The sequence below is a fragment of the Juglans microcarpa x Juglans regia genome, chromosome 7D (genome assembly GCF_004785595.1).
Source record: "Juglans microcarpa x Juglans regia isolate MS1-56 chromosome 7D, Jm3101_v1.0, whole genome shotgun sequence".
Classification (NCBI taxonomy): domain Eukaryota; kingdom Viridiplantae; phylum Streptophyta; class Magnoliopsida; order Fagales; family Juglandaceae; genus Juglans; species Juglans microcarpa x Juglans regia.
The window spans coordinates 21,330,648-21,348,158 of NC_054606.1; the positions used below are offsets into that span (position 1 = coordinate 21,330,648).

Consider the following 17,511-nt stretch of genomic DNA (forward strand, 5'->3'; position numbering starts at 1 on the left):
TTATAACTATGTTCATAAGAAATAATAATCTTATTAATATGAATCACAAAGGTTTTTTATTATACAATATTATATTTCTTAATATGCAATACAAAGTGAAATAAATAAAAGAAGAATCATTTAATGATGATAATTTATGTGAAAAATAGTTTAGAAATTTTATCCTCTAGACTTCATTCAGTAGGAAAAATTTATTTGAAAAATTATTCTCATCAACCAATATTTATCACCCTACACTCTATAAAAAAGCTATATGTGTGCAGTGTGAGAGTGAATAGTGATTGATGCATAGCATTTAAGGTTTCAATTTAAACATTATATGCTTAATGTGACATTAAAATATATAGATTTTACATAAAATTTGATAAACTAGAATGAAAGATGAGTTTCTAGAATATCACTTATGGTTTTTATGAAGAAATATATTCTAAATATCTTATTACAAATATAATAATGGATTTATTTTATTTCATGAAACATTGTCATCTCTATGGCTTAAATAAACTTGTTTTTAAAACTAAACGTTTGAAATTTGCTTTAAAAGATTGGAATCAGTCGATTTTTGGTTATGTTTTGCAAAACCTTGCTGATTTACATGATAAAATACAAGTTGCTAAACTCTGTTTGCAAAACTTTGCTCTAACTCTGATCTGGTCATTTTGTAAAATCTAGAAAAAGAGTATAATGACAAACTGCTCCAAAAAGAAATCTTTTATACACAAAAATCCAGAATTAAGTGGTTTTGTGAGGGTGAAAAAATACCAATTTCTTCCATCAAATGGTCGCTCACAAGAGGAGATCAAAGGCTTCTATTACTTCCCTTACTCTCCCCGATCGTTCTCTATCCTCCTCTAAGTATAAGATTATTCACTCAGCTACTGTGGATTTCTTTAACAATCATTTAAGTGTTTCTCCGACTCACTCTTTGAGCTCCTTGTTTGATTTAATTCCTAACTTGGTTTCTGATAATTATAATACTTTGATGCTCAAACATCATTCGTCGGAAGAAGTCAAGCAATTTGTCTATAGCATCTCTTTAGACTCAGCTCTTGGTTAGGATGGCTTCTCTTCTTCTTTTTACACCTCTTGTTAGGCTATTATCCATCTAGACCTCTTTGAGGCGATTACTGATCTTTTCAAAGGTGAGCCTTTGCCTCCTTCCTTGAAACACGCTTTCAATTATTTAATCTCAAAGCAAGACGATCTCTCCACTTTATTCGATTTTAGACCCATCAGTCTTTTCCAAGTGTCTTATAAGATGTTTTCTAAAATTATGGCTTCTCATCTTGCCACCATCTTGCCCAAAGCTTATTTTGGCCCACCAATGTGCTTTTGTTGAAGGGAGAGTCGTTACTGATAGTATTTTTTTGGCTCAAGAACTTACTCATAGTCTTGCTAGAAACATAAGAGGCAATAATGTTATGCTTAAAGTTGACATGGCTAAAGCCTTTGATAGAGTCAACTGGATTTACCTCTCCCGTGTTCTTCGTTCATTTGGTTTTAATGAACCAACTGTCTCTTTATTCAGAAATGTTTTTCTTACCCTACCTTCTCTGTTTGCTTAAATTGTACTCACTCGCGTTATTTCACTTATAGTAGAGGCATTAGATAAAGGGACCTATTATCCCATCTCCTTTTTATTTTTTGTGAATAACCCCTAAGTAGAGGTCTTCACCATCTTATGACTAAAAGTTATGTCACTCCTTATGTAGCCCCTAAGGGTTGCACTCCCATTTTCTCATGTCTTTTTGCTGATGACCTTTTGATTTTCACCAATAGTTCTAAAAACACTCTTTCCACTCATGAAATTCCTACTATTTACGAAGACTTCTCTGGTCAAAAGATCAATCATTCCAAAAGTATATTCTTAGTTTATAACAAAGTCACAACGTCTAGAAGACATATTATTGCTTCTACTACCGATTTTAATGAATGCAACTTTCCTACCACTTACCTTGGCAGTCCCCTTTTCTATTGGAAAAATTCCTTCCTTTCAATCCTTCCCAAGATTCGAAAAAAGATAAAGATGGCTGGAAGGGTCACCTCATTTCTACTGGAGGCAAGCTTACCTTAATCAAATATGTGCTCTCCTCTATTCTTATTCAAAATTGTGAAAACAAGTAAGGCTTTAGGTTTCGGGGTGCAGTCAACGTTGAAGGACCCTCACGACAAGGTTGGTAAAAACGGGATTTCTCTCTTCCCTATCTGGGTGCTGGAGAAAAAAGCTCATTTCGTCGAACTTTTGTTGCCAGACATTGCTTGTTGGAGTTGAGGCGGCTTCGTGCCTTAACTCTGTGCACCTCAAGGCTCACAGGTTGCTTACGACTAAGGGGACTCATTAGTCATCACGAGTTTCTGTTTTGCTTGATTCATCTCTACTCTTAGCCATCCCACTTGGGGATGGCGGATAGAGATTTTGAATAAAATATTTGTAACAAAGCAACATAAATAAAAAGGTCTAAAAGCCATAGAACGAACAACGTGGGGATGCCGGGAAGGGTGTGCCAATGAGCTAGTTCCTCTTTATTACCCAAGTAAAAGAGGTAGGAGCCAAGTTGGAGATGAGAAATTTTATCTCCCCCATCTATATAAGGATTACAACCCATAATCTCAAGCACAAACATCTTCATCCTCCCCACAACTCTATTATGGTCCCACATTGGTTAAAAGTCAAATGGTATGCGTGCATATAAGTTTGGAGGCACCTCCACCTAGCAAGCTGGTTTTCTAGGATGTGAATCATTTGGCCATATATGGACACATAACAAATGGCATTAGAGCCGGTTGTGAGCTCTCATGCTGCCTCGCCTAACAGGCTAGGCTTGCGGAATGGTCGGCTATGGATCCAATGGGACAGGCCATGTTGCCCTAGCCTGGTGAAACCCCCCCATAGTGCTCGATCAACGTGGACATTGGTCTTGAAGAGTGGAGACATGTTACGGTTCTACATTGGTTAGGAGTCAAATGGTATGTGTGCATAAAAATTTGGGGGCACCTCCACATAGAAAGTTGGATTTCTAGGATGTCAATTCTTAGACCATATATGAATACATAACAGACTCACATTGTCATAGACACATAAAATTGACGAGAAGAAGAAACAACTAGAAATATATATATATATATATATATATATATATATAAGAGAAATTATGTAATTTGATTAATCAAATGCTTTTGTGCTGTGTAAAATAGTTGCTTAAAGCCAAAGACAGACAGTGATAACGAATGGAGCTGTGAAACAATAATAGAACACATAGAGACATTTCAAGAAGTGCCCATCATGCAGTGCATGAGTTGACGGAACGGGTTCCTCTTTCCCACGAGAAGTGGAAAAGCATTCCCGTCAACTTGTCCTACACAGGACTTCTCCGGCCCCCAATAATTTATCCCTCTAATTTAATTTATTCCCAATATACCCTGTCATTTGCTCAAAAAAAAAAAAAAAAAGAAAAGAGAAAGATAAAAAGAAAAAGAGAAGAAACTATATATGAATATCGTTGCATTATATTACTGCACCTCTCTCTCTCTCTCTTATTGGCATGCTTGTTGACACTGCATATCTGTACCATCTCCCGTCAACCCTCTTTCTCGTTGGCGTATTGAAGAACTGTTTAAAGAGCATTTTTCCCTTCGATTTCTACGTAGAGGGCGCTGGGGACTGGGTGATGGCACCCACCATATTTAATGCAACGCAGGGCTGATCATTTGGTACCTGCAAATAAGTTTTAAAAAAAAAAATCAGTAAACAGTTCCTTCCTTAGAAAAGTGATCAGAATATCAAACGCAAGCATATGAGATCTGACAACTCTTCAGTCTCGTTGTTTTCAGAAAGTCATGAGCCTTTCTGAATCTCTGATTTTCAATTTCTAGTCCCCCCTGAAGGCTGACACTTCTAAATATAGTACTTGCGCCATTACTGCCTGAACTTGCAGACACGGTACACTCAGTACCTTATCATCCCTCACATAATTGTCTGTATACAGCATGGAACAACTGAAACAAGAAAATATAATCTACCCATTTTCCCTTTAGAAATATAAAATTACTCCCCTTTTTTTTTTGGTCCTTTCCCTTCATTAACTTTTTGTTAAGGGTAATGGCAGCCACGCACAAAGCGGTTTGTGGGATGGACCAAAATGATTTTGTCATTTGTGGCCCTTTTGGTCCATCATCTTCTGCACCCATGTGTGGTTACACAGGTCATGCTGTTACACGTCATGTCAGCAATCATGCATGCAATTACCAGTGTAAGGTAACTGAGAATGCTCAAACGTGTTTCTTTGTTTTTCGGTGTTTTGCCTCTTTTTATTTTTTATTTTTAACCAAAATGGAGAGGGGCTTTTTCGACTGTACGTGGACTTTGGAGAAAAATTGCCTAATTCAACTAATTTTGATCCTTTACAGCTATTCAGGGTTGCTTTCCTCCACTACATCTACCTGACACTCATATACCATTAAAATCAGACATGTGAAAGAGACCAGTGCAACAACTTAGGACTTTCAATTTACTTCAATTTAAAGTTGTAGCACCAAACTAGCTTAACACATTCAATTTTATCACAAGCACAGTTTGGCACTGAACGCATGTCATGTGTGCTGGATAGGTGGTGCTGCTCCAAAAAATTGGTCCTAATCTAATAATCCTGAGTTAATTAAGTGACGAAGGACTACAATAATATGATGTTTCCATCATAATTATGGGATAGTGCCAACCAAAAAATGGAAGATAATATGAATTTTATATGATTATTTTCTTAGTGGGGTAGATCAACGGTATGATGAGGTTGGAAAAGACTTGTGAGGGAGTCTGGAAGACTTTGACTTACAAAGTGGCCTGCTCCAAGAATCCAATAGAAGTGTAGGTTTTTGTATGACTTGGTGAAACCCTTTGTTCTTTCAATATCCCCACAATAGAGAGGGGTTCTGTCTATGCTCAAGAATTTTTGTAGCCCTTCCCACCTGATACACATATACAGCAGTAAAGACAACATAAACCACCCCCCCCCCCCCCCCCCCCCCCCCCCCCCCCCCCCCCCTTCAAGATATATAGCAGGAAAAGAAAAAAAAAAGGATAACAAATTAAGAAAGGGATAAGAGTTACTTGAGCTTCTCAATCCAGGCTTCTGTCCCCTTGGTGGCACAAATAAGATCAAGCTGCAATTAAAAATCCGAAAATTTAATTATATATCTAAAAGAAACCAGAAAAATCAACCAACTAGTTTTGAGTTTAGTAACTACTAAATGATTCACATAGTCAACATAGATTTTAATAGCAAGGGAGAAAAATCTTGTGAGTGGGTGGTCCTGATCGAATCCAATCCCTTCTCTAGTGCTATGAATTCATTGTCATTATTAATATTATCTTTTTGTGTGGGGGACAGAAGGCATCGTTGAAAAAGAAGGCAGGAAATCTTACTTGCCCATTGTACACAGTCACATTCACTCCTTTAGCAAGGAGCTCATCAACCTGTAAAAGAAAAAGAATTGGGTCACTTATATCAGATCTTCTAAGACAGAAAACTTTAACCATCTTAATGAAAGGAAGTTCTTGTGAAGAAATCAAGATTGTTTGGGAAGCAAGAAAAACAGAGAGAAACAGAAATGAGAATTCTGGATTGAAGTACAACTGAATGAATGAATCATCTGTACAAGTTGGCTATATATATATATACAATTGAGCTATGTAACTAACTAACTACCAGCTATGCTACCTGAGATAACTGATACATTAAGTAAATGAAGATAAAGATAAATTCATAAGCTGTAATATCTTGGAATTTTCCATTTTAAGGCATATATGAAATATTTAAGTGCTTCAGAGCAAAAAAAAAAGGTAATTCAGAGCCAACTTTATTAATTACCTCACTAATCCTGGGTTTCATGAAATCCCCTGCCAGACTATCGAAAACAGAATCTGACTGCCCTCCCCACCTGTAAAGGAAAGACTCATACTTCTTTCATGGGTTATATATATATATATAATATATATATATATATTATATATAATATATATCTCCTTCTAGAGGGAAGAAAACTCACGTTAACATTGTCCGGAATCTTAAGCTTCTCTTTAATGCACCATTCAGCAAACTATCCAAATCGCCGCCACCACCACCAGCAGAAGACCTTAAGGAACTCAAATATCTCGAATATCTTTTTACTGCAATCCCTTTTTTCAATTCTATGGCTGTCATTGACGCAGCGTCTGATGATCCCGAATCCAATAGAAATTGTAGAAGTCCTGCAAATCCCCCCCCCCCCCCCCCCCCCCCCCCCCCCCCCCCCCCCCCCCCAAAAAAAAAAGAGAGAGAGAGAGAGAGAGAGAGAGAGAGAGAGTAACAAACATCATAAATATTATGCTATAATTGAATTTAAGATTCAAGGTATCGGCCAATATGAGGTAAAAGTATACTATACCACATGATCACTGTTGGAGCCAATCACTGACTCAAGTTCCATCCATGAAGTGGTTGCACCAGCAGATTGGCCTTGCTCAATTTGCTGCTTGATCTTCTGAGCCAGACTGTTTTCTCAAATGGGTTTGTTAGTTAACTGAAAGTTTCCAATCCTCAAGATAGCTTTATTTTTTTACATTTTAGTTATGAAGTGTATAAGATAGACCTGTTTGATTGCAGCAACCCATTATTGTCAAGCCGCGATAGATCTTTCAGAAGAGGACCCCATGCAAACTGCATTATCAAATTGAAATATAGTTCCATTTTGCATAGTTTGATTCCCAAAATTAGTCATCAAGTGAAATAGACAAATAAACTAATTTGTACCACATAATCTTCTGGGGAGATCCAGCTATCCCCTAATACCACTCCTACATAAGGAAGAAACGAAAAAAAAAAATAAGGCTTTGCTGTAAATGAAAGTTACTCCTCTCTCATTGGAGAAAGATTGCTTGAAAAGAGATATTACCTCCCAGTTTAAGCTTCAATTTCCCAGCTTCTATGGCTTTTAGTGCTGACAGCGCAAGAGTGACAGCATATTTTCCACCATAAGACTCTGCCACAATGTGCAGAGGACTCTTTTGGAGGCTCTCATTTCTATTGAATATTTTCTCCAACAAAGTGGTTAAATCAGTTGCTGCCTCTTCATCGGTTTTGACATACAGCTTTTCATCCTCCACAAAACTGTATCCGGTTCCAACTGGGTTATCCTACGTTCCAAGCAAACAAAATTGTTTGAAATAATAACTAAATTAATAAAAACTAAAACCATTTTACTTGGTGACCGAGTTCACCATCATGGCAGACTTACCACAAACAAAAGATCAGCTTTTCGCAACCATGTTGAATTCCGCGGCTTCAAATCTGCATCTAATGGTCCAACCTCTTCAAAATTGCCAATCCCAACTCCTGAAGCACCCTAATGTTTTGAAGAAATCAACAAGCAAACGAACGAACAAGTTAATACTGATATTAACAGTGAATTATTAATCACTTATGTGGGTATTGACATATGAGGATGAAGAAACGGGCATTCATTCATTCATTTCTAAAATCAGTGTTCCCAATACTCACAGGTCCACCCTGCAACCAAAGAATGATTGGCCATGGTTTGGAGGGATCCTCAACTCTATAGGGACTTCTGTAAAGCCACCAGAACATGTGGGCTTCTGCATAACTCAATCCAAAATCAAATAACAACACCTGGTTTGTGAAAAACTAAGAAGAAGAAGAAGAAGATGATGATGATGATGAATGAATCGTTTCACAATCATAAGTCATTGGCTTACTGGGTCTGACTTCAACATATCCCCATTCCTCTGATCCTTCCTGGCCTCTGGAAACTACAGTACTTATTCCTCCATGAAACAGAGGACACAAGAACAGAAGAAGAGGGAAAACAATAACACCCCACTTTCCCATTCAGAAAGTAACAATTTCAGAAACCCACTTCTCCGCAAGGCTGGAATGAAGCTTATATTATTTGTCTTATATCTTTGACATAAATAGCAGGATCTAAAAACAGTATGTTTCTTTTTTTCCTTCGTAAAACAACAACTTATACGCTAGCTTAAATACACCCCACCGGCCACCAATTTGGGCTATTGCAAAACAAGCAACGACAATGATGGGGATTTTAACACAAAATTACTCTTCCAAAACACAAAAATACAGTATCTCGCAAGGCAAGCAAAACGAAATCAAGTAAAATGCGAGATAAAAGAATTCAGAACGAGGTGATAGTAACTTTGTCTGCAGCTGTGTCTGCAGCTGTTTACTTTGGTTTAGAATTAGAAAAGAAAAAAAGGGGGAAAAAAGATGTACAGCTAATTGGGTGATAGAAAGAAGTAACAGAAGAAGGGATGGGGCTTCTGATGACGGGGGACTTAGAGAGATTGCGTGCAGGAATATATAGTATATACATCTCTGTATTGCAGTGAAGAAAGGGACGTTCGAACTTTCTGAGAGTCTTCCATTTTTTTCCCCCATTTTTTTTTATCCTCTCAAGTCTCACCAATCAAAAAAGAAGAAGATCCCTCAGAAAAAGGGACGTTTTAATACTTTATTACCTTTTCAAAAGGAGAAACGCAAAATTGGAAGGAAAAAAGGGAATATGTATGTATATAGCATAAATTATTTAGAATTTGTCTGTTTTTTGTTTTTTCCTTAAAAAGAAATAGCATACATAAATAATTATTTAGTATATGAATAGAGAATGAATAATAATTTTATGAATTACCTTCAAATTGAAGCTTGGGAATGACAAAGCCTTGCACGTGTATATGTCATTCACGTGTTATAATTTGAATTTTACAAGTTAAATTATGTCAAGTAGATGACGTGCAATGTATAGACTTTTAAATAGTAATACTTGAATACTATTTAAAGAAAAAAAATATATTTATCGCCTTATATTTTACGCACTAAACACATAGATGACGTGGAAAAAAGCATTTCACATTAGTGATTTTAAAATATGATTGATATTTTGATTATTGAATGAATTATATCATAAATAGTGTATTAGCACACTGAATTATGTAACAAAACTCTAATTCAACGACCAATCAAATCTTAATTGCATGCATATTTTCAAAAGCTTTGCATGTAAATTTTCGCTCTTATAGCATATAATTTTAACAATAGTAATGCAAGATATATGTTCAAATGTACAACAAACATTTTGTTAAAAAAGAGGATCCATAAATAAATAAATAAAAGTGAGTTTTTCAAAGTTTTTATATAATAGAATCTAATTTTTTTTTTTTTTATGTTTTATAAAAGTCTTAAACGAGACTTGTATATTTAGGACTTAAATATATCATTTCTCTTTTAACAAACGTGCTATTTTTTTGCTCCTAAAAATAGTGATGATATCTTGAATATGACTTTTCTCCTTTTCCCCCGAGGAAGGATGACTCAGAAGCTTTTGGGTTGGTTGCTATTTATAAAAAGACTCTTATGCCTTTACTTGACGTTTTGGCTAAAATATCAATTGCCAAAGAAGTAAAAGGTTAATTAACAGTGAAGTAGAACTGTTTTTTTTTTTTTTTTTCTTTAAAAGAAATATATAAGCACCATTAATTACAAGATTATGGTTAAAAAAAAGCCTTGTTGTGCAAATAAGAGTTGATCCAAAAAAGACTTGGAGAAAAAAAAAATAGAAAAATAATTTATATATAAATTATTCTATTTTTAAGTCAGTATAAATAACATCACTATCTGCATCATTAATATAATATTACGTGATTTATAATATTTAAATTTATAAATTTTTATTACATCAACAATACGTAACAATTTGTGAATAGAATATTTTTTATTATATTATAACTCATAATTGGGATGCTTTTAGTAATGACACAAGCCGGCTGGATTTGTAGGCATATCGAGTTGTTTAATACTTTTCAATTCGGTAATAAAATTATATTAAAAGTAACATCCTCTAAAACTTTAGAAAAATGGACGTTCCAACTTGTATAATTATATATCTTATTTTTGCATTTTATATGGAATGCTCGACAAATACAAGAAGATTTTAATTAGGATGAATTCTGTGTGAATATTTAATGTTATAATTTTCCAATCGGTCAACTTATAGTTCAAATGATATTTCCTCTCTTTGTAATAATGAGAATGAAATCATGGGTTATAATACTCCCGAAGGAGTCGGCTTTGTAGAATAAAATAACAATTAGAAAAGAGACTTAAAAGTCATTGAACTAATCACCACCAATGAAGTGACAAAATAGATAAATAATTTTTATAATTATAGAGTGTATAAACGTTACGAAATTTTTTTTAAAAAAATAAATAGATATAAAATTTACATGAAAAATAATAATTTTTAATAATAAACTCTATTATTTTTTAAGAAGATTACGTGACGTTTAAGTATTCTGTAACTGTATTTAGTTGTAAAAAATATGGACGGACAAAATTAAGTCATTGGAGCCGTAACAAAGTGTAATGATTGTTTAATTTGGTCCTATCCCAAGGAAGAAATCAAGAAAATTAAGATCACGTGTAAACATACAAGTAGTGGAAGTATTGGGACACAAACACAGCTGTGAAAATGATTCTTATGGTCGGGCTGTTATGCCCTAGGAAACCACTTTTGCCCGCAATTAGCTGTCACCTTTATTTCCAATTAAAAGATGTGATGGTGGTTGGGCGGGGCCTGCTTGCCTTGCTCACAAGAATTTGTAGTCTCCTAAGCTTGCTTTATTATTCATTGTTGATGCTTAGAGTATTTAAAATATATCATTAAAATTTATTATTTTTATTTTATATATTAATTTTTATAATATACTATATATTTACTTATCTATTTTTTTATATTATTTAAATATTATATTTTTTTTAATATTTTTTTATTCATTTCAAATATTTTCTCTAATTATCAATGATATTTTCAAATCTTTTGATATTTGCAATACCTCTTCATATATAATGTCATATAATTATGTTCTATTTTAAATTAATCTAAATTTATAAACTAAACAAAAATATAAATTAATTTAAAAAATAAAAAGAAGAGATTATATAATGAAAAGCAGAAATGCTGCTAGACGGAGGCATCTATAATGTGGTATTATTGGAGACCAATAGAGAGGTGACACGTAGGTCTTCCTCAATTGTTAATGTGGGGACGCATACAAGGTATCTTAGAACAGAAATGCTGACCGATCGTCTCTCTCCCCCCCCCCCCCGAAATCAATTTCCTCTCTCCTTCGGTAATTCCTCCCGAACGACTCTCCCTCTCTCTCCTTCGATCGACTCTCCCTCTTGCAGAAATTGATTGTAGTTTGCGCGGCTCTCTCTCCCTCTCCTTCCCTCTCTCTCTCTCTCTCTCTCAACTCTCCCTCTCTCTCCTTTGATCTCTCATGGGAAATTCTTCCCGAAATCAATTGTTCGGCTCTCTCTCTCTCTCTCTCCCCTTCCCTCTCGCTTCTTCGAGTCAGTCTCCTTCGATCTCCCTCACGAAAACACTACCAACAGTCGGGCACCTCAGGTACTGTGTTTTTGTAATCTCTAATTTTAATTTTTGTAATCCCTAATTTTATTTTTTGTAGTCCCTAATTTCTAATGGTGTGTGTTTTGTTGTAGGATTTTTTAGATTTTTGGCTTTGATTTCCCACTGTCTGCACAAACCAAGCATTTCACATGGTCAGTGTTTTTTTACAATTGTATTTCATTTTCCGAACTAATAGTAGAGAACTTGAGGTAATCTGATGTAGTGATGGGTTTGTGCAGAGTTAGTGTGCTAGTAATGCTTTTTTGGTTCAACTTGTGCTTTTTTTTTTCTAAGACAATGGTGTGAATTTCATAGTTGAATAGTAATTTGATAATATTGAGATTTTTTTAGGGACTGAATCCTATATGGATTATATTGTTTTATGTTGGTATGAAGGATTTTGGGTGGAGTTCGGATAGTGATGATGTTGAGATACTAACGACTAGAAATTGTCCACAAAGTGTAAATGAAACTATTGAAGATGAAACCGTGAAAGATCAATGTGATGTGAATGTGGGAGATGGCACGAATTTGGGAGACTTTGATGATAATAGAATGAATGTGGAAGATGGAGATGGAGATGGAGTCAATTTCATTTCTACTTTTAGTAGTGGAGTTTTTGAACCATTCATTGGGAAAGAATTGGATAAAGTTGAGGACGCCCAAACATTTTACAAGGTGTATGCAAGACGAAAAAGATTTTGCAATGAGGACCAACTATACGCAATTATCAAGAGGGGAAAAAAATTAATTGGAGTAAATTATGTTTGTACAAGGGAGGGATTTAGGCATGAAAGTCTCAAACAAAAAGAAAGACAAATTCTCGAAACCGCTAAAACAAAGATTGGGTGTAAAGCTACCATGTGTATAAAAAAGGATGGCGAAAGGTGGAAAGTATGCAAGTTCGTGCCTGAACACAATCATGAGCTACTCACACAAAGAAGTACCAGTATATTTCGTGGACATAGAGGAGTGACACGCGTGCAAAAAAATTTCATTCTCACTTTGAATGAGTTTGGTGTACCAACAAGGAAGATAATGTCGGTATTAAGCAAAGAAGCAGGTGGTAATTTTAAAATTGGTTGTATTGGAAAGGACGTAGAAAATTTTTTGGGAAATAAAAGAAGAAAATTGTTTGAAGAGAGAGATGCACAAAGGTTGTATGCATACTTTCTTGATTGACAATATAAAGAACTTGAGTTTGTGTACTCCATGTAGGTCGATGAGAATGGGTGTATGGGAAGCTGTTTTTGGGCAGATGTAAAATCAAGGTCTGCATATCAATATTTTGGAGATGTTGTCATGTTTGATGCGACGTACTTAAACAAATTTTTATAAGATGTCATTTGTGCTGTTCTCAGGAGTTAATCATCATCATCAAACCATAATGTTTGGTTGTGCGTTGTTAGTCAATGAAACAATTGAATCCTATATATGGTTACTAAGAACATGGTAGGAAATAATGCTTAGGCGTGCTCTTTTAACCATTATTACTGATGATGATAAAGCTATGGCTAAGGCCATTGCAGAGGTACTCCTAAATACAACTCACCGGTTGTGCTTGTAGCATATTTTACAAAAAATTTTAGAACATTTGGCACATGTCTATAATAAGTTTCCAGACTTTCAAAAAGAGTTTCATCATTGTATCTATGATACAATAATATCTGATGAGTTCGAGGTGGAATGAGTTACCATACTAGTGAAGTATGGTCTAGTAGATAATGATTGACTGCAAAATCTTTACAACCAATGAGAGAAGTAGGTTCCGGCTTACTTGCGAACCACATTTTGTGCCAATATGTAAACCACGCAAAGGAGCGAGAACATGAATAAATTTTTCAATGATTATGTGTGATCGAGTACGATGGTGAGTGACTTTGTGCATCAGTACGAGAAAACTTTAGATGCATGCTATTTTAAGGAGAAAGAGAAGGATGTGAGAACGAAATCGACTAGGTCGATTTTGAAAGCATGTTGGGAAATTGAAGAAGAAGTGGCCAAAGTGTATATAAGGAAGTCCTTCAGTATCTTTCAAGATGAGCTATTCAATTGCCAATAGTAAAAAGTAACAAAAGTTCAAACTGAGAGTGAAAGTAAGATGTATGAGATGGCACCTAAGAGCAAGGACAAGCGTATTTATTATGTGACTGTGGACTGTAGAGAAGCAACATCAATATCTACATGTCATATGTTTGAGTTTCTGGATATTCTTTGTAGGCATATCCTATGTGTCTTCATGAAGAAATCAAACTTAAATTGTTTGCCACATCACTATATTCTTGAAAGATGGACTATCAACGCTAAGAGTTAAGCTATTTGTGAAATACCAAATTTTGAGGGCCACCTTTCGACACAAGAAAATCTGATAATGCAAAAAAACCATTTGATGATGCAGTTTTATGACATTGCAGGACTTGGCTCACAATCAAGGTTTAAAATAGACCACCTTTCTCTTGCATTGGACAAGGTATACAAGGAGTTGCTTTTGATGGATACTATTGAAGAACAAAATTTAGAAGGTGGAGACATGTCACGTAATGAATACCTTGTGTTAAGATCACAAGTAATATCAAATTTCTCACAAACTTTACAAGATCCTCAACTGGTGCCAACGAAAGGAAAACCAAAATCTTTGAGAGCAAAGAACTCGAGAGAGACTGCATCAGTGAAGAAAAGACGTTGTAGCATTTGTAAGATTGAGGGTCATACCAAGAACAACTGTCTTTCATTGGGGTATAGTACAAAGATCATTTTTTCCTTGTGTTTTAATTTAATAACTTCATTTTTATACTTTTTTTGTCTTTCATGTAGGGATGTTGAAAGTATAAATGACAACATATTACAAAGGGTGGATCTTGAACAAGAAACATGAGGTTGGTGTTTAACTTGGGCGTGCAACTTCTTTGTATGGTACTCTTATTGGCAAAATTGATTTTTTTTTAATGTTACAGCCTATGGAAATTCATTGATTCACCAGCCTCATTCCTCTGGAAATTCAACCACTGGTGGTGGCGTCTTTGGCCAGTGCTATTGTTATTGGACTTACACATCAATTCGCCAATAATATCTTGTTTTGTCTGAATTTGTTTAAGTTTTTTGCTTAGCAACTATATCAAGAAATGCCAAAGCCTTATTTGATATTTTTCAATGTTTCAGTTTTTTTAATGTTTCTAGGATGTTTGGCATTTATAGACTTTCTTGAGTTGAAGTCATGCCAAAACTTATTTGATAGTTTTTAATGTTTCTAGGATGTTTGGGACCAAGAAATCAAGTAAGAAAATTATTCCTGATGATTTAATTCTTGATTTTTTGTTGGCATTTATAGACTTTCTTGAGTTGAACTGAGTGCCCTTTGGTGCTTTTACACATTGTCATTGGTGATGGGCACGAGAATGCTAAACAATGGTTAAAATTGTTGTAAGATTTGATTCAAGACCTTTATTGAACTAAACAAAACCTTTCTTCCAACTATCTGGATCCCATATGTCAATCTTCTTCAGCCATTCAGCATATTGCTAACCTTTTCTTGAACTGGGTTTCAGACTAAAAGAGAGATATCGATAATGAGTATTGTTAGGCATCCTAATATCGTAAGGCTGCATGAGGTAGAGTTGTACTCTCTAAGAAATGCAGAAATATTAATTAAGATATGGCCTGGCTCAATATGAATCCATGATATTGAAGATTTTAATTGATTATCATATTTTAATACATCTCTAATAAGAAGTACACTAAACCAACTGTCCTTAGTACATGATTATCGTTCAAAAGTTAAAGCAATTACAGCACAAAGCAAAACAATATAAAACCATGACAATAATAAAACTTGTAATATTTCCTTGTACTTCTTTTCTATAACTTTGAATTTTGCTTCTTCAGCGAACCTACATTCTTGATATATCTTGTCGTTCATTCTTTGAGCTAACTCCAATGTCATTTTGCAACAACTGTTTTGTTCCATTTCAAAATCAAGCCATTGAAAAAGTCCCCATTGTTTGTCCATCTTATACTTTGGACAATTGAAAAACCTTCTGCCAAAACTAGTATCTTTTGCAAAAATCCTTAGCTTTGATAGAATCTCATAGTGACAAAGTGGTCTCTCCAAACAAGCTTCATCCATTCTTCCTGAAGTCCAAGAACTTGAACTAGCACCGCTGTTAAACTTGAGAGGCAAGAACAGTGAGCTCAAAAAACAGTTAGTTGAAAATTAAACAAGAGCAAGAAAGCGTCATGTGGAAACTAGCCATTTTTACAACTTTTGATAAGTTGTTTTTAGTCCAAACATTAATACTATTTTGTATTAATAAAGTAAATGTGGCAAATGTAGTATCTCATCTAGAATATAGTGGCGAATATAGTGGCGCATGAAGAAAGTTGTTAATCTCAAATCCACTTGTGTCTTTTGTTTCAAAGATAATAAAGAGTATCTCATGCATAATAACAAATCATGTTTGAGATTTGGGCAAATGTAGTGCTTATATTACATACAAAATCTCAAGCTCGTATTGCATCCCACAAAACTCTAATACCTAAAAAAATACAAAAGGAAAAAACAAGAAGCAATACAAGATTATCACAATGCAATCCAATTTTCCTAGATTACAATGATTCAGACTATTTATAGCTAGATGTTAGAATTCCTAGCATACACACACAGGTAATATTTTACAACGGAGAAGAAAAATAAAACATAAGAAACAAGAATTTAACACACACACTATATATATATATATATATATATATATATATATATATATTTGCGCTAATAAAAAAAATTACACTTTACAGAAGGAATAAGATTGACAATCCTTGTTAGTTAGTATAACAATCTTGTAAGGGTTTGAATTAAACTAAAATTCACCTAATCCTAAAAGAACCAAGGTTTTAACTTTCTCACTTGATGAGTAGTACTTCCAAGAATAGCTTAATTATATATATATATATATATGTATATATATATATATATAGCTCAATGAACATGTCAGTTAGCGTTAGCTTGTATCAATTAGCAAGAAGGACGAGATAATACGCTCTGTACTCCACGATTCTATCTTGCAATAGGTTTCACAAGATTTGCTTAGCTGCATTTTCACTGGATAGTAGGGGTTCTATACAACTTAGATTTCTATCCAAATACGTATCTTCATTCATCGGTGGAGTCGAGAGAGGGTTAGGGTTTTGAAGTTTTTTCAAGCAAGCAATGAAAAAACCCTACAAAATTAAACTTTCGAAAATTAGGGATTTCTGAAAAATAAAATTATGAGAAATACACTCCTAATATACTGTCAGGAGAAGAAAACATGAACAACGAAATCCAAAATATAATTACCTCGAATCTGAGTTAGGTCACGAAATCCAAAGGTTCGGTCACGAGAGAGAAGGTGAGAGACAGAGATGGAGTTTTGTTTTCGGATTGAGAGAACCAGCGTGACCCAAAGTTTGGGTTTCAATTTCTTGAGAATCTGGGTGGCTTCGATGAGAGGCAATGAGGGCTTGGTGGCTTTCAGATGTAGTTTTTTCTTTTGGAGATGGAGACGGAGGGAAGTGAGAGACGGAGATGGAGGTATTGTCTTTTGGATCGAGTGAGAGAGTAGAGAGAGAGGGAGTAGAGTTTTGGGCATGGTGGCTTTCGGATGTAGTTTTGTCTTTCGGATCGAGTGAGAGAAAAGAGAGAGAGGGAGCATAGTTTTTCTCTTTCGACAGAGAGAGTGAGAGATCAAAGAGAGAGGGGGAGGGGAGGGGAGAATCGAGAGGCAGAGAGAGTGAGGGAAAAAAGTTTGATCTCCTATTTATGTGGGGTATAATTTGGTTATGTGCTCGCTTACGTGTCAGCGAGCTGGTCTCCGATATTCTCACTTTATAAGGAGTCTTCGATCTGAAGTTATTCTCAATGAGAGATTAATTCAGTTTTAGGTTTTGTCTTTGGCTCCCATCAAAGAAGTGTGAGAATGAGAGAGAGGATCTGAAATGAAAATAAATAATTTTTGAAGAAATTGAGAAAATCAAACAGTAAGAGAGAGAAACTAATTTAAA

The 17,511-nt window shown here is 34.9% G+C and overlaps 1 protein-coding gene across 1 annotated transcript; it reads right to left on the minus strand.

The window, feature by feature from the left end:
* Positions 1-3,143: 3,143 nt before the first annotated feature.
* On the minus strand, positions 3,144-8,215 carry LOC121239724 (serine carboxypeptidase-like 51). Its single transcript, XM_041137029.1, is given in 14 exon segments — positions 3,144-3,715; positions 4,830-4,962; positions 5,105-5,157; positions 5,420-5,470; positions 5,865-5,934; positions 6,043-6,229; positions 6,232-6,244; positions 6,421-6,526; positions 6,625-6,692; positions 6,786-6,829; positions 6,928-7,168; positions 7,270-7,377; positions 7,533-7,627; positions 7,748-8,215. Coding segments are annotated over 14 exon segments (1,377 nt in total). The 5' UTR covers positions 7,881-8,215; the 3' UTR covers positions 3,144-3,640.
* Positions 8,216-17,511: the final 9,296 nt, after the last annotated feature.